The 24726-nt window shown below is 48.4% G+C and overlaps 1 protein-coding gene across 10 annotated transcripts in view; it reads left to right on the forward strand.

Moving 5' to 3' along the window:
- The window catches only part of TCF4 (transcription factor 4), a 221063-nt gene that overhangs the window by 133820 nt on the left and 62517 nt on the right, over positions 1 to 24726 (forward strand). For 5 of the 10 annotated variants that reach the window (XM_086629777.1, XM_086629780.1, XM_086629779.1 and 2 more), the window contains 2 exons: positions 1975 to 2104; positions 2607 to 2656. In XM_086629777.1, the coding sequence (XP_086485903.1) occupies positions 1975 to 2104; positions 2607 to 2656 (180 nt within the window). Of the gene's footprint in view, positions 1 to 1974; positions 2105 to 2606; positions 2661 to 21396; positions 21411 to 24574; positions 24644 to 24726 lie in introns of those variants that run through there. The other 5 variants (XM_086629783.1, XM_086629782.1, XM_086629784.1 and 2 more) reach the window with 2 other exon arrangements.

Genomic DNA, 24726 nt, shown 5'->3' on the forward strand with positions numbered 1-24726 from the left:
AATAAAATTACGTTTATTTTCAGAGGAGGTTCACAATGAATCGATAACCTTTTTTTTTTTTTCTTTTCCAGAGGTTTGGTGGGTTGGTTTTTTTTTTTTTTTTTGTGCATATATTCCTCTGCCATTATGCAATAAGACTCGCAACCATTTTTTTGCCGGTGCAGGTGTTGTTTATTAAAAGGAGCATCGTCATTGCAGGTGTATATTAGCTGAATGTAAAGATATTAGGAAAAAAAAAAAAGTGCTTTCTGAGTGGCGTTGGGATATTTTGATGTCTCGCAGAGCTCTGTAAAGGCAGATGTTGGGCTCCGCACCCAGGAAGGGTTTCAGCCCCAATCAGTCAGAGCCCATTTGTCCATCCCTCGTCAGCGATTCTCTCTGGGGGAAAGAAAAAAAAAAAAAACCAAACCCAACCACAAAACAAAACAACAACAAAAAAGAGAATATAGTTTTCTAGAATCAAAAGTTATCCTGAAATGTTTTTCGAAAGTATAGTCAAGGAGTAAGGATGTTTTAATTTCGGCTTTTCCAGCTCATGGCTCATATTTGACCAACTGCTTTCAGCAGAAGACATGCCACTTTGTTGAGCTATTTAGGAATCAAAAAGACTGTCTTAATTTCGAACAAGGAGCCTTTGTTTTAGTTGGTGACTGCCTTGTGAAATTTTTCAGTTCTCAGCGGGTTAACCAGGGAACAGGGGCAGAGTCATAATTGGCCTATTTAGAGTATTTTGCATGTGAATAGTGTGTTAGTGAAGCATTACTAAGTCTGTTGTGAGTGACATGGTGATTAGAATTTAGATTAGGGAAAACACATTCTGTACTTTATCAAGTACAGTAATTAGTTCAGTCAGTAAAAGTTGATTACAAGTAACGATAAAGTTCGATTTTTTTTGGGGGGTCCTTCATTTTCAAATTTCTTTATTGAAATGGGAAATTCTTCTTCGAAACGCCAGGAGCTACACCTGGTTTAGTGGGTATCCGAAGAATTAAAAGAACAATGAGTTCAATGCAGAGTGTAATCAGGGGATGTGTATATTATGGGTAAGTTTCGCCGGAGTTTAGAGCAAATAGAACATTACTCGAGAAATTGGTCTTGTGGCATAATCTCTTCAAGCTTTTCGCGGTTTGCTCCGAGCGGGGGTCAGACGACGTTTTCTGCTCTTTGGGGCAAAAAATGGTCCTGTAGGAACTGAAAAAAAAAATGGTTTTACAAAAAACGCCTGGTGTTAGTTAACCCTCCAGACAGAAGATGGGGACATTGAAGGTCCTTTGCCGCCGCTACCGCTGCTGTACAATAGCGTTAATTGTTTTTGGTTTTCCGAGGTGCCTTTTTTTTTTTTTTTTTTCCCCACCCCGATCGCGTCGCCAAAAAAAAAAATAAAATATTAACGATGTAGAATTGGATTTTCCCGTTTGAGTCGCGGTCTTAACGTACAGCTCGGTTTTTTTTGCAAAAACCTGATCTGTTTGATTCCCAGATACGAGTTTTTCCTTGCGCAGGGATAGACAATGACGCCGTTTCGTGCACGCTGAACCAACGGGGCTCGATCGCCAGCAGGATTTTTTTTTTTTTTTTTTTAATTAAAAAAAAAAAAGTTTTATTCTTGTTAAATCCATGCACTTAACTCTCGTTTGCAGCAAAGAAACTAAATTCCCTTCCGAGATATTAACGGAGCTCCGAAAGTTTTTAAAGCGCCGATCGCGGAGGCGATAAGTCTTTTTGGAACGTAAATCATCGTAATTTCAAATTAATCACGCTGCTTTTTCCTAGTAAAGGAAAAGCTGCTCCAACGGGAAATTTTTGTGATGTCTCCTTTAAAATTTTGGCAGATTCTCCTCTACGCGTTTCGGTGGCTGGCGGAGGGTTTTCTTTTGCTGCTGTTATTTTTAGGCGTGAGAAAAGAGCTAATGATGAGGGAAAGTCGGCTTTAACATGCACACACACACACGTCTATATTTTTAATCTTTTTAGCAAAGTCTCCTCGGAGGTGACATGGATATTGGCAACCCAGGAGCTCTCTCCCCCAGTAAGCCTGGCTCCCAGTACTACCAGTATTCTAGCAATAACCCCCGCCGGAGGCCTCTCCACAGCACCTCTATGGGTGAGTGACTTTGTGTTCAACCTTTTTTTTTTTTTTTCCTTTTTTTTTTTGTTTTTTCCCCCCCTCTTGTTTCAACAAATAATTGGGAGTTTGGACCTGTTTAGCAAGACTGGGAAATAAATACAATAAGTGGCGGGGCGGACGTCGGCGGGACTCTCGGAGGGGTTTATTTAACGATGAGCGATGGCTTCTCTCCGTCCTCCGGGCATGAGAGGAGCCTTAAAAAAAAAAATAAAATAAAAAAAAAAAAAAAAAGGCTTTTTCAAAGCAAATCTGAAAACAAAAGCCCTAACGCCGGAGATCAAAACATGATCAGTTTTCCAGCGTCGTACTTTCGGCGCCCGCTCGGTGTTAGCGAGCCTGGCGCCAGCGGGCGGGCAGAGCGATGGGCACCGGGGTCTGTAAAAAAAAAAATAAATATATATATATATATATAAAAAAAAAGCTTGTCTTACAAAGGCACCTTTTTGTCTTCTTTTTGTTTGTTTTTTTTTTTTTCCAGAAGTCCAAACAAAGAAGGTTCGCAAAGTTCCTCCAGGTTTGCCATCCTCCGTAAGTACCCGCTCTCGGCTGCTCGCTCGCTTACGCGCGCCGTGCCTTTGTTCGCCCGCCGGCGGGTTGGCAGGAGCCCGCTGCCACGCTCGGCACTGGGGGCTGAGGACGAGCTCGGGATGAATGAAATCAAATCCCATCCCTCAGCCTCACTCGGAAGCGACCGACGATCCGGTGGGGACGAGGTGCGCGCGTTGCCGAAGCGGTGCCCCGCGGGCACGGGGCGAGCGTCCCTTCGGCGTGCCGGGCAGCTTCTTTTGTCGGGCTGCTGATTTCTGGATTTGCTTGGTGTGGCAAGTGATGCGGGGAGAAGGATTTGGGAAAAAAATCCGGGGCGAACCGTTTTGTTTTTCCCACGAGGTCCAGGTGCCGTGGGACCTGCAGCAGAGGCTGGCAGGGGGTGAGCCCAGGTGGCAACCGCTGGCATCCAGCTGCTGCCAGAGGCACTGTGGGTCGCTAGGGTGATACTGGCAGAGCTGGTGATTCCCCAGGTTTTTTTCCCAATATTTTCAAGAATATCCCCAATCCCTCTTTGCGAGGAGGGTTAGGGATGCCACCCAGCCCCGTTTTTCGAGTGAAAATCGTTTTTCTGGTGAAATCTTGGCGTTGGGCGCTCAGAAGTTGGTGTTTCTCTTGAGTTGGACGAAGTCTTTTGTGCCGTGAGCCAAACGTTGACTCTTAGTTTACAGTTTCGCATCGTTGTTCGAAGTCTTTGTGGGTTTTTTTTGGTCGAATTTTGTCTCTGCCATTACTTTAAAAGTACGTAATACCGATTAAAAGTACGTAATACCTATTAAAAGTACGTAATACCTATGAAAAGTACATAATACCTATTAAAAATACCTATTAGTAATAAATACCTATTAAACCACCTATTTTCCTATCAATATCTGCAAACAAGAAACTTCCTTTCCTACTGCTTCCCTTTCACACCTGATAACCTTTCGTGTTTTATCTCGAAATCTGATTATCGGGAATGAGTCTTGCGGAATATCGAACAAATGGGCATGTTCATCTCAGCTGAGCTTCCCAGTTTTGCCAGAAATCCAAGGAAATTTGCAGGTTGTAGACTTTTGAAGCTTGATAACTTTTGATAACCACCGTGGAAGTCTTGTTGGTTTTTTTTTTTCCTGGGTTGCTTCTCACTCTGAAAAAACAAAAGGCAATTTTGGGTTGTCCCAGATTAGTCTCAAACGTCTGCTTCCTTGAATTTTTGGTGAATACGGCCGTTGTACCAAACGGAATACTTCGACTCTCCGCTATTTTAACGGTATTTTGATTTTTCAGCCCAATTATCTCCGAGTCGACTCCGTGAATAATACTTCGAATTATTTTAACGAGTTATTTTAACGATTATTTTCTAATCAACCGTACCATCGATTAGAAAAGAAAATGTGACAAGGTATTCCGGAGTATTTTAAGCACCCGTAGCTCTGGCTTCCAAGAATTAAGTGAATTCAAACACAAGCCTGGCAACGGGACTAAAAGAAAAGCGGGATTTTGACGGAAATAGAGCCTTTTTTAAGGGAATGGATGGATTTTTGGGTCTCGTTGGCATCGTATATCGTGACTTGTGTTTCATTTGAAACGCTGCTGCGTTCCTCAAACGGAACAAATACCTTATGGAAGGTCAGATTATGTTTAGATTATAGATTGTGGCGCGCCCAACTGCCGGGATTTATGACGCCGGATGAAGGAGATGCCTTTATAAATTGACTAACTGGCTTCTAATACACTTAGTTGATAGGGTGGAAACATTGCTGTGTTTCTCTTAAAATATGTATATTAACTTGTTCTCCATGTGATTTATGCGGGGGATATGGAGATTAATGCAGCAGCGTTTGTGAAAGCAGTTATTGTTGATTAATTCATAAGTAGTCTTCGAAAAATTTCCATGATAAATGGTAATAAATATGTTGTATCAGCTCCCCTTTATTATACGAAACGGCGACGAGTTTGGAAAACAAAGTAAATTAAACGACGGAAACAATCAAGAGTTGAAAAAATGCTGGAAGATTTGAGCTAAATTCGGTGGGCTGGACCTCCGCGGCCGGTCTCAGCCACAGCTCATCACAGCTGGTGGAGACAGACGCGGAGCTGAGCTGGAACCGGAGCGTTGAACTCCAGAAGCTCGGTGTGAACGAAGGCGTGAGTTGGGGGGTGGCTGCGTCCCCGCCAAAGCAGCCCGTTCCCCGCGTGCCGTGGCACGCGTTGGCATTGGCGTTGCCCGAGGTTGCCCAGAGAAGTTGTAGATGCCCCATCCCTGGAAGTGTTCAAGGCCAGGTTGGATGAGGCTTTGGGCAACGTGGGGTAGTGGAGGGTGTCCCTGCCCATGGCAGGAGGGTTGGAGCTAGATGATCTTTGAGGTCCTTTCCAACTCTAACCATTCTATGACTCTATGATTCTATGAGGTGCTGGCGGTGTCCCGTTGGAGCTTCTCCCAGCTCTGCCTGCTCCTTGGGCACACGTGGCCTTGCTGCATCCTGGGCTCCTCTCTGTGATGTAATGCAACCTCACCTGCTTCCCTTGGGCTTACAGACTCTATATGGTCTCTGTGGGGTGAGGGGTTTTACTGGGATCGTTTAATGTTGGAGTTTTTTGTCTTCAGTCAAGATCGTGGAGATCTCTGCTCCCACTCACGCGGTGCGATGAGGGCCAGGGGATTTTGGATTGAGCCAAGTGGAGATGAGATACAGGCATGACTGTATGGGGAAAAAATGAGATTTTTGTGATAAAACTCATTTTCCTTGTTGAGTACCCACGTGCCTTTACCGAGCTATGACATGGTCTTGTTTTGGACCCGGGCTGGTTCATCGTGGAATCCAGGTGGCTCCTCTGTACGAGCACCTCCTCACCCTTAACTTCATCCTAAGGCTTTGCTCTTCTTTTAATCTTCAACCTGAAGCCTTCATCCTGTTTAGCTGCTGATGGTTTAATGACATCTGACCTTTTATGTTAAGCATTTGCCAAGGGAGGTGACACTTTGTGCCTTTCTTATCTTGACCAGGAAGAGTCAGGTGGGTATGGTTGGAAGAGTCCATGAAGGAATGGGGTATGGAATGGGAAGTCTTTGGGGGAAAAAGTGAGAAGAGAGGGATGGGCTTAGGTCATAGAGGTCGTGTTTGAGTGGTGGCTTGACAGGAACTTACATCGATCTGACTTAATATGTCCACCACAGTGGCACTGCAGCAGGGACGTGGTGTCTGCCCAGGTGTTGATTTCCAACACACGTATCACCTGTAATACAAAGCAATATGTTGAGGGCAGAAAGAAGGTCAGAAATTAAACCTTCACAGAGAGCTTAGGATACTGGTCATCTGCAGGCAGTGAGGTTGGAACTAGATGGTCTTTGAGGTCCCTTCCAACCCTGACCGTTCTGTGATTCTATGAAATTGGGGTTCTGAGACTGAAGCTGGAGCAGCTCGGAGGAACACAAGTGGTTGCTACTCCAACTTGCACCATGTCGATAGTAAACCCTGGGTGGGCAATGACACAGTTCTCCTTTCACAGCTGTCCATCCAGCTCTATTGAGGTGTATCTTCTGAACCCTACGTGCCGGCCACCGTGGGGGCAGCAGTAAGGGTGATGTTCGGCAGGTCCGGGCTGCCCCGGAGGGCGGCTTTCCTGGTGCTCATCTGCTGGGACCCCGTGGAGATGTTCCACCCTATGCTTGTGTCTTCATGTCTCCTCGAGCAGAGGTGGAACGTCCCCATCCCCGGGACTGGCTGTAGTGAAATGGAAAGAGCCAACGCCGTGGTGTAGCTAATCAGTGAGATGGAGACCATGGCTTCAGCCAGCGATCACGGTCACGTCTTTCTGATTGCCAAGGTTAATTCACTCTTACGAGAACCAACAGCTTGAAAATAAATAAAAGTGGAGGAAAGAGGAGGAGGTGATGGCTCCTGAGGTTGAACCATCTCCTTGGAAGCTGCATCTGTAGGAGCTCTTGGGGAAGACAGGTGACCTCCTGCTTGGGAGAGGCGCTTGGGGTTCAGCTCCCTCCTCTGCCAGGGACTTCCTCTCTTGGCTGTGGCACTTATTTCACTCTTCATTCTTCAAATAGATGCCTTGGGGTGAAGGAACCAGATGTGGCAGTAGGAGCTGGGCTACACCAAGGAGCGAGATCGCAACCGCAGCCTGGACGGTTGTCGCGCGTTATTTTGAACGTAGACAACCAGAGAGTTCTTGTGGGAAAGATTTTGCAGCCAGAATAAAGAGTGGGAGAAGTGAAATGTCATAGAATCATAGAATCATGGAATGGTTTGGCTTGGAAGGGACCTCAAAGATCATCCAGTTCCAACCCCCCTGCCATGGGCAGGGAAACCCTCCGCTACACCAGGTTGCCCAAAACCTCATCTGGTTTGTGTTAAAAGAACTGAAAAATGAATTGATTTTGTCGATGAATCAGCAGGTAGAATCTCCGGAGCGCCGTTTTAATGGGAAGAGCCTCTTTCTTTCATCTTAATTGAAGGTGTCCCCTCTCCGACTGGAGTATCGGCGCGCGTCGTTGTGTGTATTTACGAGCGCGCGGGCGCTGACCTTGCTAGCCAGACGGCTACGGAAGCGTGTGATTCAGTCGTACATCCTAAGGAAACACCTGCTTGGTTCCAAAAATCAAGCAAAGAGAAATACTACTGGGATGCCACCTGGAGTTCTTCCACAGCTTTATTCCAATTTCCACGGGAGAAGCCTCGATCGTTGCGCTAGGAGGCGAGGAAGCGCTGGTTGTGCTTTTTTTTGTGTAGACTTTGCAGAATTCCTACCTCGAGTGAAAAAACCCACAACCGTACGTGTTTCCAACTTAAATTAGGAGTTTTCCGAAACAAATACAACGTCCCCGTCTTTCCCTGTGCCGCCTGCTGTGTCGGAAAATCGGCCAGTCCCGGGATGCCGACGGCATCGCTGCCGCCAACGTCTTCGGGGACGTTTCTCCATGCTGGACCCGTTGGGTGCTTTAGACCTTCTTGGGATTCAGCGGTGGGTTGTGGGTTCTCACCCACCAGAGACGTGCCAAGGTGAGGAACCAGGAACCTGGTCTGGAGCGCTCCAGCTGCCAGACGGTACTGGGTCAGCGGTGCGGCACCTCCCTGGGGCAGGGGTCTCGGTCTGGTGGTCTTTGAGGACCACCAACATGGGGTGAAGCCTCCTTGGGACACAACTGACCTTCCTGGAGGCAAGGACAACAGGGTAAAACGGGGGTGAGAACTTGGAGGCAGCTCACTGGGACCCGCCTAATGACTTGGCATCAAGTAAGAGGGAGTGAGGTTGGAGCTGGATTAAAGAGGGGATCACAGGAACTAATATTATCATTTTCTCGTAATATTTTAGTAAAATTCATTGACTTCTGAGGTCTGAGAGCCCACAGAGGTGGGCAGGGGGGTTGCAACTTGATGATCTTTGAGGTCCCTTCCAACCCAAACCCTGAGATGATTCTATAACAAACCTCTTCTTGTTGCTTGAAAGTAAATAAATACCTTTGGAAATGCAGCTTTGGCACGTACTAAATGAAGACAAACCAAGAAAATGATAAAATCCAGCGTAGATGGGTTAAAAAACCTTCTGTGGCAAGGCTCGCCGATTCCGAAGGGACCAAGAAGTCATTTTGCAGACCAAAAATGCCCAATTTGGGTTGGTTTCAAACGGATTTAAAAGGTAGAGAAAGTGCAGATGAAAACGATTTAGTTTTTAATTTTGAATTAATTACGTGGGGGTACCTTCAGCGGGAAAAAAAAACGATCGGAAGGGGGACGGTCCGACGCGTGTCTTTTTCTTAATCCGTGGCCGGACGTTATATTTAAAGGGCAAAGTTTTCCTGCAAAATTCACCCGGTTCTGAACGTTGAACTGGTTTGGACTGGAAAAATCATTCCGAAGGAATAGCTGTGGCCGGTTCTTAGCAGCTGGGAGCGGAGGTGTGGGATTCCTGGGGGTTTTGGGTTTAGCTTGAGCAGAGACTCCCTCTTCAGAGTTCTGCAGGTAGTGCACGGAGCGCTTCGGCTTCGTGGACCGAAGCCTTTGGCCAACAAATCCAGCTGATTTCTCCGCGCCGGCGAAAAGGGCCGTATTTTCCATGCTCAGCCGGATTTTCAAAAGCCCTTCTTTCAAAATCCCATTTTAGGCAGGACGCTGCCGGTGCCCGCGGAGCAGCCCCCGCTCCCAGTGACTTTGGGGGGTGAAACGTGCCCCGTGTGCCTGAGCCTGAGGTCTAAACAAGACACTTGATTTTTTTTTTTTGATTTCAACTTTTCATCCATTTATCTGTTTGCGTAGAGTGAGCCGCGGTGCCGGAAGGTTCCCGGGAGAACAAAAGGCCAAGCAGCTCTGGGTGGCTTTGCCAGCGGTGACCCTGGCATCCCGCATCTTGGCTGCCCTTTCCTTGTCCGACTGCAAGGATCGATCAGAAACCACCGTTTTTTCAGTAAATAAATGTAAAAATATTTGGAGGTTTCACGTCCAACCTTCAGTCGTTTTCTTTAGAGCGATGTCGTTGGTCGTTCTGGTTTCATTTGGGAATTAAACCCCGGGTTGCACTCGTGAAACTTCATTTTTCTCTTTTGGATTCGAGGATAATCGTTAGGAAAAGGCTTTTAAAGAGAAAAAAAAAATAATAATTCTCCGTGCAGTGATTTGATTTTGTAGCTTTTCTTTAAATATTATCTGTGTTGGGGACAAGCGGCGCCTTCGGATCTCTGAGCAGCACAGTTCAGCACTTAAGACAGAAACATTTAAATCCCATTTTATCCCGGGCTTTTCCGACGTGGTTTTAGGAAAGGATGGCTTCTGGAGCTGGGGATTTCTTTCTTTCACCTCGTTTGCTTGAAATTTTTCTTGCTTTTTCAACACGGGTCGGGGTGGGGAGAGCAGGACGTTAATGCAGAAGTTATTTCTGGAAGTTGAAGATATCCCGGTGGGATCGATACCCTGGCACTCCGACCGGAGCGCGTTTGTTAAGAGACTCTGTGTATTTTATCAAAAAAAAACATGAATTTTTTGCTCCTGAAGTATTTTTTGGTTTTTACGTTGAAGCGGTAAACGAGCGGGGGGGGAAAAAAAAAATAAATCAGCATCGCGAAAATATAGGGGAAAAAAAAAATAAATCAGCATCACGAAAATATAGGGGAAAAAAAAAAATAACAAAAAGAAAAGCTCCCCTGACAGTTTCTTGGCACAAAAACTCCCGGCCCCACAATGGCTGGTTGTTTTTTTATTGTTATTTTCTTTTCAGTGGCTTTTCCAGAGGCCAAACGAGCGGTTCAAGTCAGCGCCCGAGCGGAGGGGCCGTGGTTTTACACCCGCAAACTCTCCTTAACGTTTTGCTTCCCGATGCTTTTGGCCCCGCGGGCACCTCCGGGAGAACGGACCGGGTCGTCCTGCCCTCCACCATCACCCACCCTCCTCCTGGAAATGGGACCTTTGCTCAGGTCCTGGGTGGGCTCCTTTGAGCTGCGCCGACATTCCGAGATGTTCTGTGCTCCCGTTGGCCGGCGCCGCGTGTTTACCGGCTACCGGTGCCACGCAGGAGGGTGTAATCTCTGCCACGGGCACACGCGGGTGCCCTGGGTGCTTCCCTGGGGGACGGGGTCCGCAGCTGACCCCGGGCACGGGAGCTCTCCAGCACCCAGCGCCCACCCACGATATTTAAGGGAGTTTTACCGATGCCCCCGTGTTTGCCACTTTGGATATTTTAGGTGCCCGGAAGACCCGTTCCGGGGGGTGAAACCCGTGCCGGAGCGCGAGGGGCTTCGTTAATTTGGGTTTTTTCAACTCAATTTGCATATTCCAGATGAGAACATCTTTCCCCTGCCAAAGGCGAGCCACGAAGCGACAAGGCAACGTTCAATCAACGTTGGCTTGGGTCAAGGCCAGTTTGGCGGAGCCAACCCTTCCCGGCACGGCGGGCACCGGGCTGCCACCGGGTCCAGGATTAGGACCGGGACCGGGATCGGGCAGTTCTGGAGCCGGCAGCCCTCCCTTGTTGTCATTGCCATCTGGTGGAATGTAAAGGCTATTGTTTTTTTAGCAAACTCCTCTTGAATTTGGGCTCTTTTCTTGCAACCGCGCTTTGGCAAGAGTGCGCCAGAGTCCTTAACCGAAAAAACTCCGCTCGTTTGCTCTGCGACACCTCATTTCTCCGCTCACAGTTCATTTAGGATTCTGGTGAGAGTGTTTTTTTTCAGGAAACACACATTTCACTTTTTGACCTAGGAGCATCTGTTAGAATTTTTTTTTTTTTTTTAATACTACTTTGGCATTCTGGAAGTGTTAATGTCTTTCATATCTGTTTAATGCTATTTAGGGATATTTATGATCACCTCTTGGTTACTTGGGGTAAAGTGTGTTGCGATTTTTTTCAAACAGACAGGAAAGCATTCATATGAGGAAACAGATTGCTTTAAACATGTGCTTCCTGTGACAGTAAAAAGAACAAATTAGATTTAACACTGTGTAATGAATGCATAAATGTGGACGTTTAAGCTTTTAAAAGCCTTACATTTGGGTCTGGCCTAAACAAAACTCGAGAATCACCTAGCAAGGCGCAACAAAGTCGATTTAAATACGTCCAACCGAGCCTGGTGGTATTTTCAAAGCCATTTTGCTGCGCTTCTCCCTTCCAGTCTACCCTTTTTCGCCCTGAAATTGCCCAAATTCGAGCTTTGGATGCTCTTTCCCCATCCTACAAGCGCTCTGCAGCAGCGAATCGTGGAAGAAAAGTGCTTGCACAACCATAGCGATGAAAACAGAAGAAGACCTCATCGTTTCTAGAAGAAGACGCGTCGCTCGGGCGGTAGAGCTACGTGCCATCCCACCGCGCCGGCGAAGCCGCCCTCGCCAGGACCCGCGCCAGCCCCCTCCGCATCCCGTCCCTACGGGAAGGCTGCACCCCCATGCCTGGGTAGCACCTCCGTGGGACCACCTGGCACCCCGGGGGTTCCCACCAAACCTCCTGGGGGTCACGGTGCCGCCGGCACGGCCTCGGCACCGGGGGCCAAACCGGGCGGTGGGAGCAGGAGCAGCTGCTGCCAACTGATCACTTTGCTTTTTTAGGAGAAAAAAAAAAAAAAAGGAAATGGAGTTCACTGGTCAAGGAAACAGCCTGGAAGTATTTACTGGGCTTTCCTCCTGCGTTCGACCTGTGCCGTGATTTTTTATTTTTTTTTGGCTGCTCGGAGCCACTTCCAGAATATAACTGAACTCTTCCTGGAAATACAAACTGGGAGGAAATTCTGGCACGGGAAATGTATGCCTTAACGGAGAGCTTCAAACTGGAAGCAGTGGTGGAATATATCCTTAATTAGTGTTCTTTGCTTACCTACTAGGGGGTAGAAACGATTCCGACTCCTCATTCTGCAGGAAACCTTGGCAATGGCTGCGTCGTGTTTGCATCCTCGTTTTTCTTCGGAAGATGCATCTGGAAAAAGAATTCGAGGCAGGTTCCATCCGCCTTCCCCCAGTTAGTTCCCTCACCCCTTTTCAGTCTTGATTTCTTACATCTAAAACCTACTGGGGTGAAACCAAGAGCTGGGAGGGGGGAATTTTTGGCCACCGTTGGCCATCAAAGGGTGTAGGGGCATCGCCCGGGCGTTCAAATAACCTCAGGAATGGAGCAAAACGCCCCAAAATGACCCGTTTGTGCCCAACCTGGCTTCTATTTTTTTATTCTTTTGGTTTTTTTCAGGCTGTGGGAGTTGGGTCTGGGCTACAGTTTGTTTGATAATTAGCGCGCATCTCCGAAGACTTCCCGAGCTTGGCGGTTAACCTTTCTGCCACCGCGTTCCGCCGTCAAACGAAGGCACCTTTTTTTTTTTTATCGTTTTTCCGGGATTTAAAGTCAATATTTTGGAAGCAGCTCCGTGCAACAGGTTTCCAAAGATTTAAAGTATGCCGCAGGTTTCCAAAAAAACTTCGTTTCTTCTTATATTTTAAATGTTCTGTTTGTGCAAAATTTGGAGAATCACCATAAGGGCTTCTTTGCATTTTTAATTTAGTAACTAACATATGAATAAATTTGCATATTAATTAGTTGCAGATTAAATCATGCATACATAATTGCCTCCTTACTGTGTTTAATGTTTGTCAAAATCTCCAGCCTGGTTTGATGGATGTCGTATGAAAGATTACAATTTGATGTACCCTTGGAAGTATTTACACCAATAATTCCGCGTTCTTAATAGCGGAATTCGCCCGTTATATACAGTTCCTAATAAACATGTAAGAAAGGTGCATGTCCCTTTTCCCTCGATTTTTCATTTTTTTTTTTTTTTTGCCTTGCACCAAGTCATTTACTATTCATAATCATTAATGCATCTCCTAATTATACAGCATATGTCTGTTAACCCCTTCCTGGCCGCTCGCAGGGCTGGATTTTCCGTACGGCTCGGCGGTTCCTCAATCGTTTCGCCTCCGCCATGAGCCGTCGTTTCGGGTTTTCCTCGCGTGCCGTGGTTTTGGAACGCCAGAGGTCCGTTTTGGGGCTTTGTTCTTGAGGTTGAAGAAGATGAGCAGCGCTTCATTCACGGCTGAAGGCTTCTCTGCTGTGGCTACTGCAGTAAAGAACCAAGGACGTTCCAAGTGCAAAGAGAATATCCCAAAATTATTGCTAACGTAGAGCCCGGCGGCACCTAAAATCACGCGGGTGGGTGATGGAAAGTCAGGTCGGTGCTCGCCGGGACCGGGCTCCGTGTCCCAAAGGGATTTCTTGGGGATGGGAGAGCACCCGGACACGATCGCCGGCCTCCGGGTACACGGTAAAAATCTGGAGTCGGGTTCCCGGGTTCGCAAAATTCCGCAGACTTTTGGTAACGTGGGTTTTGCGTTTTGCCTCTTGGGTTTATCGGGACTTTTTAGCTACGCTCTGGTCACACGTTCAGGTTTCATCCGCAGCGACGAGGGCCTGAAAGTGCTATTTTTAAGGAAATGTAGATCTTTATGTCATTACTGAATTTTTGGAGCCGAGGCTTTAAGGCAAAAAAACCCCAAAACTCCGAAAGAACAGGAAATACTACAAGAATCCTGATAAAATCCCAAGTTGGCTACATGGAATTTATCAGCAAGCAGTTGATTTCCTTCTTAATCTGGCTCTACGTTAAGGACTTTTCAAGCAAAAGCAGTTTCCAAATCCCCAGATTTTGGTACAAAAGTTGGCGCTAACACGCGTTAGGCGTTACTGGAGCAGTCGCTGGGAATATGGAAGCAGCACCAGGGCAGTTGGCATTTGCTCCCCAACCTTGCACCCTACCCAACAGAGAGTTTTCGGGCAAGTGACTTCACCTCTGGGCACCTTTTTTTGGCTGTCTTTGTTCATCCAGGCTTTAACCCCTTCAGGTCAGGCTCCGGCTCAGCACGGTGTCGCGCAGGATGAGAGCGCGGTTCTTCTAAGAACGGCTGCGGTGTAAAAATTGGTGGCATCTGGATTCGTAGAATTGAAAAAGTGCTTTTAGGAGTATTAATTAGGATGGCTGAAAGGAAAAGTTCATGCGCTAAAAGCGGAAGCGTGTCGTTTCAATGAGAGGTTTCTTCTGCGATACGTACGTGTTTGCGGTTGGTTTGCTGGGTATTTGCTGCGTTTTGGGTATAAATAAAGACCGCGCGTGTTTGATATAATCTAAAATAGACAGTGAAACCACTGCATGGCCCTAATTACTCACCAAATCATCTACCTCGTTTCAAAAGACCCAACAGCTTTAGTCTAACCGGTCAGGCCGCGGGATGTGTTTTAGCACATGAGTCACTATGAAAAGCCCAATGACATCAAAGGTACAAAACACCCTTTTCTCCTGAAGGATTTTTCCATAGTAAAAATAAAACGTCGTGCAACTAGCGCCCGAAGACCTCACAGACTTAGTCTCTAATCCCAGAAGAACAGAAAGTCCTTAATACTCACCACTAATTATCCTCCCGCACCGCGCGATTCGGTATTAAACCACAAAAGAATGGTCAAATACCATGAAGGGACGTATCAACAAAAAGCAAAAATATTCTCAGGCTGAGCCAAATTCACTTAAACTCAACCCTACGCTCAACAGATGCCGCCGAAATACCATCTCCGGCCCCGGTTCAGCCCCGACGCCGGCTCCGCGCCGCGCGCGCTGGTACCTCGGACGCGAACGCGCCGTTTCGGGAGTCGCTTAATTGAGTGCCCTTATTTAGGGAGATGTCAACGTCTTTGCTCTGCTCAACGGGTCATGGGTGGCACCCATGGGTGCTGGGGCGCACCTCTGCCCGAGATGGGGGAGCGCGGGGCGCTCGGCGTGCCCGGATGCCCAGTCCAGACGATGGTCCGCTGCTTTTACCGTTCCGACGGCATCTAATCTGATCCCGTTTTACGCCGCGAAGGGTTAAAACGGGCTCGGAAAGCGAAATTCTTCATCTTTAATGGGAAAATTGACAAATGTTGCACAGAAAGTCTTTTGTTTGAAGATCTCCGAGGAAAGAGAGATACCCGGCGGTTTCCCTCCTCCGGGCGATATTCCTGGAGAACTGGAGACAAAACGATTTTATGCAAAGAGAGAGAGGGAGGGGAAAAAAAAAAAAAAAAGACTTTAAGAAGCAGAAATGCCAACGTTAGTTACAGCCCGGTCCGGCACGATGATCTCCCATAGTTCTCAACATAGAGGTAAAACCTCTAAAACACCAAGACCCATCCAACGTGCCGGAAGCTTTCCCTGCCGCGGCACAGCCAGAGCTGCCGGGGCACCAGAAATGGTTCAGGTGGTAGAAAAACCTTTTCATTCCATCTTGGCATCTTGGGTGAGGTGAGCAGTGTTCGTTAACGCCCGTTATTCTGGATTTTTTTGGTCTTTGTTTGAGCTGTGTCCTTAAAGAAAGCCTTGCACAAGGCCTTCCCTCCTTTCTCCCGGCACCATCTCAGTTTTCCCATGTCCACCTTGGCCGGACCTCTCCCAGCACCCTTTCCTTCTCCCCTTCCACGTGGGCTGCGTGGCAGCGGAACGGGGTTCAAATTTGTCTGCGTCCTCCTTGGTTCTTTAAGGTCTTCAGGACCGGCCGCTTCATCTTTCCATGTCCTACCCATGTGGTCAAGGCCACGTGTTGTGTTCCAAGTGTTCCAGGCCAGGTTGGATGAGGCTTTGGGCAACCTGGTGTAGTGGAGGGTGTCCCTGCCCATGGCAGGGGGGTTGGAACTGGATGATCTTGGAGGTCCCTTCCAACCCAACCCATTCTATGATTCTGTGATACCCATCCTTGCACCCAGCAGCAAAACCAAACCGGGTTGGTACGGAGGGTGGGTGGCTCAAAAGGAATTCGCTCCGTTTTCCAATTTTTCCAAAAACGCGCCATCTCTACCTCTACTTTTCCTGGCTATTTGAGATCGGGGGTTATTTTCAAGTCTAAGTAATTTCTAAGTAGGACGTTCATCTTGAGAGCATCTCCCGTGCCGGAGGAGCGCGTTCGGGGAGCCCCAGGCTCTCATCCCCTTGGCACCGCCGACTCCATGGAAGCGCGGCACCGCCGCGGTGCCCGTGGCCTCTCCGTGCCTCGGTTTCTCCGTCTATACAAAGGGAAACGGTGACAGAATAATATTTAACTGCTGGAAAGCGGGGCTGCGAGGCCCAACTACGTAACAGCTGAAGAGTCTTCCATATGGCAACGTGCAATAAATGAGGAGCAACGTTCCTCTCCCGCTTCCGTTCCCGGATTCTTGCGGCACAGCGGGAACGGATCCGAGTTTGCAGGATCCCACGTCTGCGTCGAGTCCTTGCAGATCGTTTAGCAGAGGGGAGGGTAGCGAGAAACGCTTTGGAGGGCTTTGATCAGCTCTACTCGTGGTTTACTACGTAGACAAATCGCTGCACGTGACGGGGAAAAAAGGGCAATTTTTGCTTCTTAACCTCAGCCATGTGTCCGTAGCTTTTTCTTACCTTTCCCACATTTTTTTTTTTTCGGCGTATTGTTTGAAAAAAAAAAAAGATTGTGCAACAGCATAACGATCTATAAATTTCTTTTTGAAGTTGTGGTGCAAGTAGGTGTTGGTCGTTTCATAAAACACATGAACCCCTTGAGGGAATCGATACGGTTACCGACGAAATCATTGGATCACAGTGTGATTTTTATTTTTTTTTTTCCTAAAGATGGAACAGAAAATCAGGTCCTTGGCCGCCTTATGGTTCAAAAACATTGATTTATTTTTTAATGGCAGCTACTGCTAATGCGGAACGATTGACCGAGAACGTGTGGAAGCCTCTCGGTGACGCAAAGCGAGCGGTAACTACAGCGCTGATCGCTCTAGATTGTACCTCAACTGGGAAAGCCAAGATAATCCCTTGTAATCTGAAATTACCAGTTTATTGTGTGGTGTGTGCAATCGGTGAACTACTCAGCAATGTGTGAAGTAGTAAAAATCCTACTTGGTTCATTTATTTTAGCAAATACTTCTCCAGTGGACTCTAAATGATGGTACAACGTCCGTAGTCTCGTATCGAATCATAGAATCATAGAATGGTTTGGGTTGGAAGGGACCTCAAAGACCATCTAGTTCCAACCCCCCTGCCCTGGGCAGGGACGCCCTCCTCTACACCAGGTTGCCCAAAGCCTCATCCAACCTGGCCTTGAACACTTTCAGGGATGGGGCAGCCACAGCTTCTCTGGACAACCTGTTCCAGTGCCTCACCACCCTCTGAGTGAAGAATTTCTTCCTTATATCCAATCGAAATCTCTCCTCTTCCAGTTTAAAGCCATTGAGACCGATGGCACTGAAATTTTTAAATGTAGGAACCTCCCATCGCTTCACCCTGTATGTAGAGAAAATGTCGGAAATGGACCTTAAACCCACTTCCCTGTCCGTGTCCGCAGCGAATCCCAAGTCGAAGCCCATGGGATGTTGTGGCCTGTAGTCTAGGGCAGCAGAATTCCCAACTTTGGGCTGGTAACCCCAGTGCCACCTTGCACTGGTCACGTTGCCAGAGCAATGCGGAGAAGCCGTTGTAGCATTACTAACCTTGAAGGTTCGAGTATCATGAGTTGGACGCCTTCCCATCCACACACACAAAAAAAAAAGAAATCTAAAAATAGTAAAGATTGGGTTGGTTTTGTTAGCCTTTGGGGTTTTCTGCCTCAGAGGAGACTCAAAGATTTGAGATCTTTGGTTGGAACCTCCTCCTTCCTGAGGAGAAGGACTTGGGAGTACTGGTGGACGAGAAGCTCAATATGAGCCGGCAATGTGCTCTTGCGGCCCAGAAGGCCAACCGCGTCCTGGGCTGCATCAAGAGGAGCGTGGCCAGCAGGTCAGGAGAGGTGATTCTCCCCCTCTACTCTGCCCTCGTGAGACCTCACCTGGAGTATTGTGTCCAGTTCTGGAGCCCCCAACATAAGAAGGACATGGACCAGTTGGAGAGGGTCCAGAGGAGGGCCACGAAGATGATAAGAGGGCTGGAGCACCTTTCCTATGAGGACAGGCTGAAAGAGTTGGGGCTGTTCAGCCTGGAGAAGAGGAGGCTCCGGGGTGACCTTATAGCAGTCTTCCAGTACCTCAAGGGGGCCTACAAGAAAGATGGGGAGAGGCTGTTCAGGAGGGCCAGTTGTGATAGGACAAGGGGTAATGGTTTTAAAATAGAGGGAGGTAGGTTCAGGTTGGATATTAGGAAAAAATTTTTTACTATGAGAGTGGTAGAACACTGGAACAGGTTGCCCAGAGAGGTGGTGGATGCTCCATCCCTGGAGACGTTCAAGGCCAGGTTGGACGAGGCCCTGAGCAACCTGATCTAGTTGGAGATATCCCTGTTCCTTGCAGGGGGGTTGGACTAGATGACCTTTGAAGGTCCCTTCCAGCCCTAACCATTCTATGATTCTATGATTCTATGAACCCTTCCAACCAAAAAAAGATTGGAGATCTTTGAGGTCCCTTCGAACCCAAACCATTCTATGATTCTAGGATTTCCCAGCTCTCCTCCATGCTTAAGGAGTTAAAAGCTTCGTCTTCAAAATACGAAATCTTGAGATCATCCTGTAATTAGTGACTGCCCGGTGCCCTCTCCAGCGCCGGGGGTCCAGGTCCAGGCCAGCTCATACTCAAGCGGTCTTTGCAGCTGAAGGGATGTGCTCAACCCCATCATGTGTTAAAACTGGCTTCTCTGGAGAGCAAACACGGGATGCTGGTTTGGTTTCCGATAACTGGTTTGGATCTAGGGTTTTATTATGGTTTTGGCTTCATGTGCTGTTGAGTCAGTACAGTCCATGTAGCATTTCAGGTGAAAGGAGAACAAGTTTGACGTTCTACAGATGAAACTTGGCAGATGCTTGCAGAGATACGACCTTTGGTTTGTTCTGGAGATCTCAGACCAACTCTTTTGCCGCGTTCCTGGCTTCCAGCCGCAGTCACAGCACCCGCTTCGGCCAGTTACTTGGTGTTTGGCGGCGCAAGAACAGGAGGGCCCGTGATTACGTCACCGAATCCGTCACTGCCGAAAGGACAATTTGCTTAAAACCTGCTCTGGATAGAGCAGATGTGCCCGTCTGACGTGTTCAATGCCTACAAAAATATAAGAATTTGGTAGAATTGGCGCTCGTCCTGGCACCCACGAGTCATAGATTCGTGGAATGGTTTGGGTTGGAAGGGACCTTCAAGATCATCTGGTTCCAACCCCTTCCACTAGACGCCTTCCACTAGACCCGGTTGCTCAAAGCCCCATCCAACCTGGATGCCTGATTGACCGTTCCAATTTAGAAAAAAAATCTCACAAATGCGTTTTTATTGAAATTATTTGAAAATTCAGCAAGGTCCTAGCATGATGAGCTGACTCATGCACAGAGCGTTGCTGTGGATGAGGACTCTCATACTGACATGGCCATGGATGCTGTCCTGGTCTTCAGAAACCGGCTGAGATGGCTCTGCCGGCCATCCTGGCTCTTCACTCCAGACTGGAATAACCACCCATCAGGGCTTCTCCATGGGCTGCACCCAGTCGAAAGACCTGGTGGAGAGTTTGTCCATTTAACGAGAAAGAGAGGAGGCCGTTCAGTGCTGGGAATCAGGCTTGCTTCCTCCTGGCAGAAGTGGCCATGGCACCGAGCCTGGCAGAGTTCAAGGAGTGTCTGGACAATGCTCTTAGTCATATGGTTTAGTTTTAGGTAGTCCTGTGAGGAGCAGGGACTTGGACTCCATGATCCTGATGGGACCCTTCCAACTTGAGATATTCCGTGGTTCTATGATTTAGGATCGTCCAAAACCAAGACCGGAGAACGGCCACGGCGTGTGCTACCAAAACCGTGTCCCATCTTTATGTCTGTGTAGGGTGCAACTTGTTCTTGGGTTTATCCACCATCTGAAGGAGCTTTTTGTCGCTTGGTTTGTGTCTCCTCTGGGTAGAGGCACCAGTGGCTGTCCCTGGCTGAGCTGTGCCGTCACCGGCACAGTCCCTGGGCAGATATCTCTGGTATCTCCTCAATAGACTTGGCTTTGGGGAATGGAGTAAATAGGAGAGAAGCTGGTCGGAAAAGGCCGGTGGGGTGTGAGGTGGGACGTGTCTGCATGGGACGTCTTGAGTGGAGGTCCTGGTCACCCAGCTGGGGCAAAAAACCACAGCTGGGAAAAATTCTTCACATCTGGGCATTCAGAGCCACTTCTCCACCCACGGCGGGTGGGTTTTAATAACTACACTCAAGGATTTGTGTAAGAAGGATGAGATTATCCAAGTGACCCGGACTTAGAGGAATTCTGGCTATTTTAGTCGTCTTACTTGATGTTTTACCGTTATCCATCTCAATTTGCAGCTGCAAGCTTGTCATCCAGCAGATAGCTTCCCTTTCTTCCCTCTTCTTCTGAGGACCTTCTGAGGATCTCAGTTACGGTAGGGTCAGGAACGTGACTGCTCTCTATTCCTTCCAGCATCCTTTTGCTAGGACGTTCTGAAAGGTCTGGTAACGGTGACTGGTGGTGGAGCCATCCATTGCATCACCTCTGGTTGACCGAGGAGGGTGCTCAGCAGCTCACTGGATGAGGCCCTTTTCCAAATTTCACTATCTTGAAAAATCCTGCTGGAAAAGCAGGAAAACCTATTCTCTCCTCCTGTCCTGGACCGGGAGAGATGGTCTCCTGCAGAACCTGCCTTTCTGTCCTTCATCTTCTTGGAGTTCTCCAATGTTTCCTCAACCCTCTTCTGGAATTGGCTGCTGGGATCAGACACAAGGGAAGCAAGGAGAGAGTGGAAATAAACTAAAGCATCAAAATTATATCACAGAAGTCACAGCACTGGTAATTTCTAGGCAGCCCCACCTGGTTTCTCCACCCCTTCACCAGTTTGCCATAACTTGCTGGGGTGGCTGGTCCACGGTGACCGGTGATACAAGAGGAAAACAGAACGGGAGGGTCATAAAATGTCTTTTTTGAGACATTATTAACTTCGACAATGCTGAAGTAACCGGGTTCCGGCAGCACAGCGATGTCCCGTGGCATCCCTTGTTTGCCTTGCCATGCAACGTAGGTGACATGGGCAACCTGGTGTAGTGGAGGGTGTCCCTGCCCATGGCAGGGGGGTTGGAACTGGATGATCTTGGAGGTCCCTTCCAACTCAACCCATTCCATGATTCTATGACATCTCGAGCTGTGTCTGTCCCTACTCGCGTTGTGTTCAGGGAATGTATTTATGCCGTAAGCGCGTGGAGAAGTTACACCTGGTCAACCTCGTTCTGTTATGACCCAGAAGATGGTGAAAGAACGACTCCTACCGTAGAAAGCGCTGAAATAACGCGGTATCGGAGCGTTTGACGCATCTGGTACGTGTTTCCAAGTCCTCTGCCCTTCGGTGGCATTCCCTCTGCGTCCAGCAGAAGGTCGCTTTTACCAAAACAAAGCTTTCCATACTCATCCATGACCTTTACATGGAAAACAAAGACCTTTTGGGCAACGGAGACAACACGTCGCTCTTCCGTGCCCGCTCCTCAACGTCTCCACGCTGCCAAGCTCTCGTTAAGACGATGGCCGTAATTACAACGTTGCCGGCACCCACTCCGTGGCGAGGGCCGGAAGATGCCGGTGCGCGGGGGGAGCGCAGATGGGTCCACGGGGGGGGGTCCTGCACCTGCACCCTCACGCCGGCACGGCCGGAGCCGAATCCCGACGCCGGATCGTGCCGGGAAGCTCGGCTCTCCTGCTTCCCGCGGCGATGACAAAACCAGGATCCCAGTTCCGTTGGACCCTTCGCCGCTCCGAGGTGGCAGAAAGCAAACCCAGATGGTCTGTGGTCATCTTTGTGCCACCCCGGGCACGGATCGAGGCTCGTTTTTTCCGCCTCGCCGGTCTCCCTCCGCTTCCGGCAGCCGTCGCCGGCGATTTGGAGAATTCTCCGGTCCGAAAAAAGTTGCTTTTGCCGGAGTTTTGAGGGTTGGTTCATCGCAGGACAGCGATGAAGTGAGATGATTTAAAAGTCCATCCAGTCTAATTTGGTGGCCAAATCGGTCCTAAAACAGGACACCAGTTGCCTAACTTGGTGCGGAGCTTTTTTTAAGAGAGAAAACACCGTTTTTTGCCAACGCGGAAGGGAAGAACCAACTTTATTCCCTACTAAAAATAGGAAAATTGGATTTTTTTTTGAAATAAATGATGAAAGCACTTTGCTGCTTCTCACCTCTGGAGCGTTACTCGCCACTTTTCTCGGAAGCTGGTCCTACAAAACGGGTTTGCTCGCGGAGTCGGTGTTCGGCGAGCTCCGAGGAGCGTTTTCTCCCCCTTTCCGGCGTTTCGTTGCCCGTTGCCCTGGAGTAGTTGGGATTTTTGGCCTGGCGGCTTACACCCTCCAAGAATGCAAAATCCTCAAAGCATGAAATTTGAATGAAATGTTTGATTCTAATTCAAGTACTGTTTACCCAAACCTCCGGGGACCTCCCGAATAAACGCTGAAGGAAGCGAGTTGGAGAAACCTCTCTGCTCATTCCTTCCTCCTGGTTGTACATCCCACCCCCCCCCACCATCCCGCTCTCCGTCCGCCGACCCGGAGTGGCAAACTTTGGCGGCGCCCAAGCCGCCAGCGCCGTGTTGGCATCGCCGGCTCTTTGTCGCCGACGAAACCGGGATGCGGCGCGTTACTCCGAGGAGTAAGGAAATAGGTGCTTTGAATTATTCAAGCGGAGCCCGGAGCTCCGGCCTTATGCTGGGATGGCATTTGCTTCGCCATATGCAAATGATTTGAGTTTCATTTGGGATCCGTTCCCAGGGGCCCTCCTTTCCTGTGATGCTCTGGATTTGGCAAACTCGAGGCAGCCCCGACGTGGTGGAAGGCGGGGGGGGAGGTTGGACACCCCCCCCCCCCACCTTTAACCGCCCCGCGTCGTTGGCCGGAGGATGGAGGATGTTTATCAGCAGCGCCTGGTGATATTTATTATTAAAAAGGAGGAAAAAAATATAAATTTGGGGGGGAGGGGAGAGGGCTGCGCGGGGCTGCGCGGGCCGCGGCAGCTGCGCACAATGCTGGGAGCGCGCCAGCAGCACGGCCAGATGGCGGAGTTATTAGATGTGCATCAGACGATTCCCTTCCTGCCACTCGCTTTTTAATCAAATTAAAACCGAAAAAAAAAAAAAAAAAAAAAAAAAAAAAGAAGAAGAGAGAAAAAAAAAAAAAAGAGGGGAAAAAAAAAAAAGGAGATGGGGAAAAAAGGAGGAAAAAAGGAGAGGGAAAAAGGAGGAAAAAAGGAAAAAAAGGAGGAAAAAAGGAGGAAAAAGAGGGAAAAAGGAGGGAAAAAGGAGGGAAAAAGGAGGGAAAAAGGAGGGAAAAAGGAGGGAAAAAGGAGGGAAAAAGGAGGGAAAAAGGAGGAGAAAAAGAAGGAGAAAAAGAAGGAGGAGAAAAGGAGGAGAAAAGGAGGAGAAAAGGAGGAGAAAAGGAGGAGAAAAGGAGGAGAAAAGGAGGAAAAAAGGAGGAAAAAAGGAGGAAAAAAGGAGGAAAAAGAGGAAAAAAAGGAGGGAAAAAGAGGAAAAAAAGGAGGGAAAAAGGAGGGAAAAAGGAGGGAAAAAGGAGGGAAAAAGGAGGGAAAAAGGAGGGAAAAAGGAGGAGAAAAGGAGGAGAAAAGGAGGAGAAAAGGAGGAGAAAAGGAGAAAAAAGGAGGAAAAAAGGAGAAAAAAGGGAGAAAAAAAGAATAAAAAAGGAGAATAAAAAAGGAGAATAAAAAAGGAGTAAAAAGGAGAGGGAAAAGCAAAAAAAGGAGTAGAAAAGGGGGAAAAAGAAAAAAGGGGGGAGAAAAGAGGAAAAAAAGAAGAGGGGAAAAAAGGAGAGGGAAAAAGGAGAGGGAAAAAGAGGAAAAAGGAGAGGGAAAAAAGGAGAGAGAAGAAAAGGAGAGAAAAAAGAGAAAAAAAGAGAAAAAAGAAGAGAAAAAGAAAAAAAGGAGAGAAAAAAGAAGAGAAAAAGAGAAAAAAGGAGAGGAAAAAAGGAGAGGGAAAATAAGGAGAGGGAAAATAAGGAGAGGGGAAAAAAGGAGGAAAAAAAGAGAGGAAAAAGAGAAAAAAAAAGGGGAAAAAGGGGGAAAAAAAGGAAAAAAAATAAAGGAAGGAAAAAAAAAAAAAGGAGAGCGGGGGCGCGGGCGAGGGGGGAGGTAATTAAGCGCATTTGCATTCCGCTCCTTAATGGGTTCCGCGGGGAGCGCGCCGGGCGGTGCGCGGGCGCGGGGCGGTGCGCGGGGAGGGGAAGAGGCGGCGGCGGTTGGCGCAGGGCGGAAGGGAGGGGAGGGGAGGGGGGGGGGGGGGGAGTGGTGGCCGCGCAGCCTCCGCCCCCGCGTTGCGAATGGTCTCGCCCTACTTTGCATATTGAGCGCGCCCGGCCCGGCCATCTGGGACCATGGGAGTGGAGGAATTGTTGTGAGAGGAGAGAGGGAAAAAAAAAAAAAAAGGGAAAAAAAAAAAAAAAAAATAATAAGGGGGAAGAGCGAGTTGGGAAGAAAAAGTTGGGGCTGCGCGGGCGCGGAGGGGGACGGCGGCGGGACCATGTACTGCGCATACACGATCCCCGGCATGGGCGGCAACTCTTTGATGTACTACTATAATGGGAAAGCGGTAAGCGGGCGCGTAATTAAAAGGGGTAATTAGCGCAGTCGGAGGGGGCGGAAAAGCCGAGCATCTTCCGCGCTGCGCCGCGC

The sequence above is a fragment of the Tauraco erythrolophus genome, chromosome Z (assembly GCF_009769465.1).
Source record: "Tauraco erythrolophus isolate bTauEry1 chromosome Z, bTauEry1.pri, whole genome shotgun sequence".
Taxonomy (NCBI): Eukaryota; Metazoa; Chordata; class Aves; order Musophagiformes; family Musophagidae; genus Tauraco; species Tauraco erythrolophus.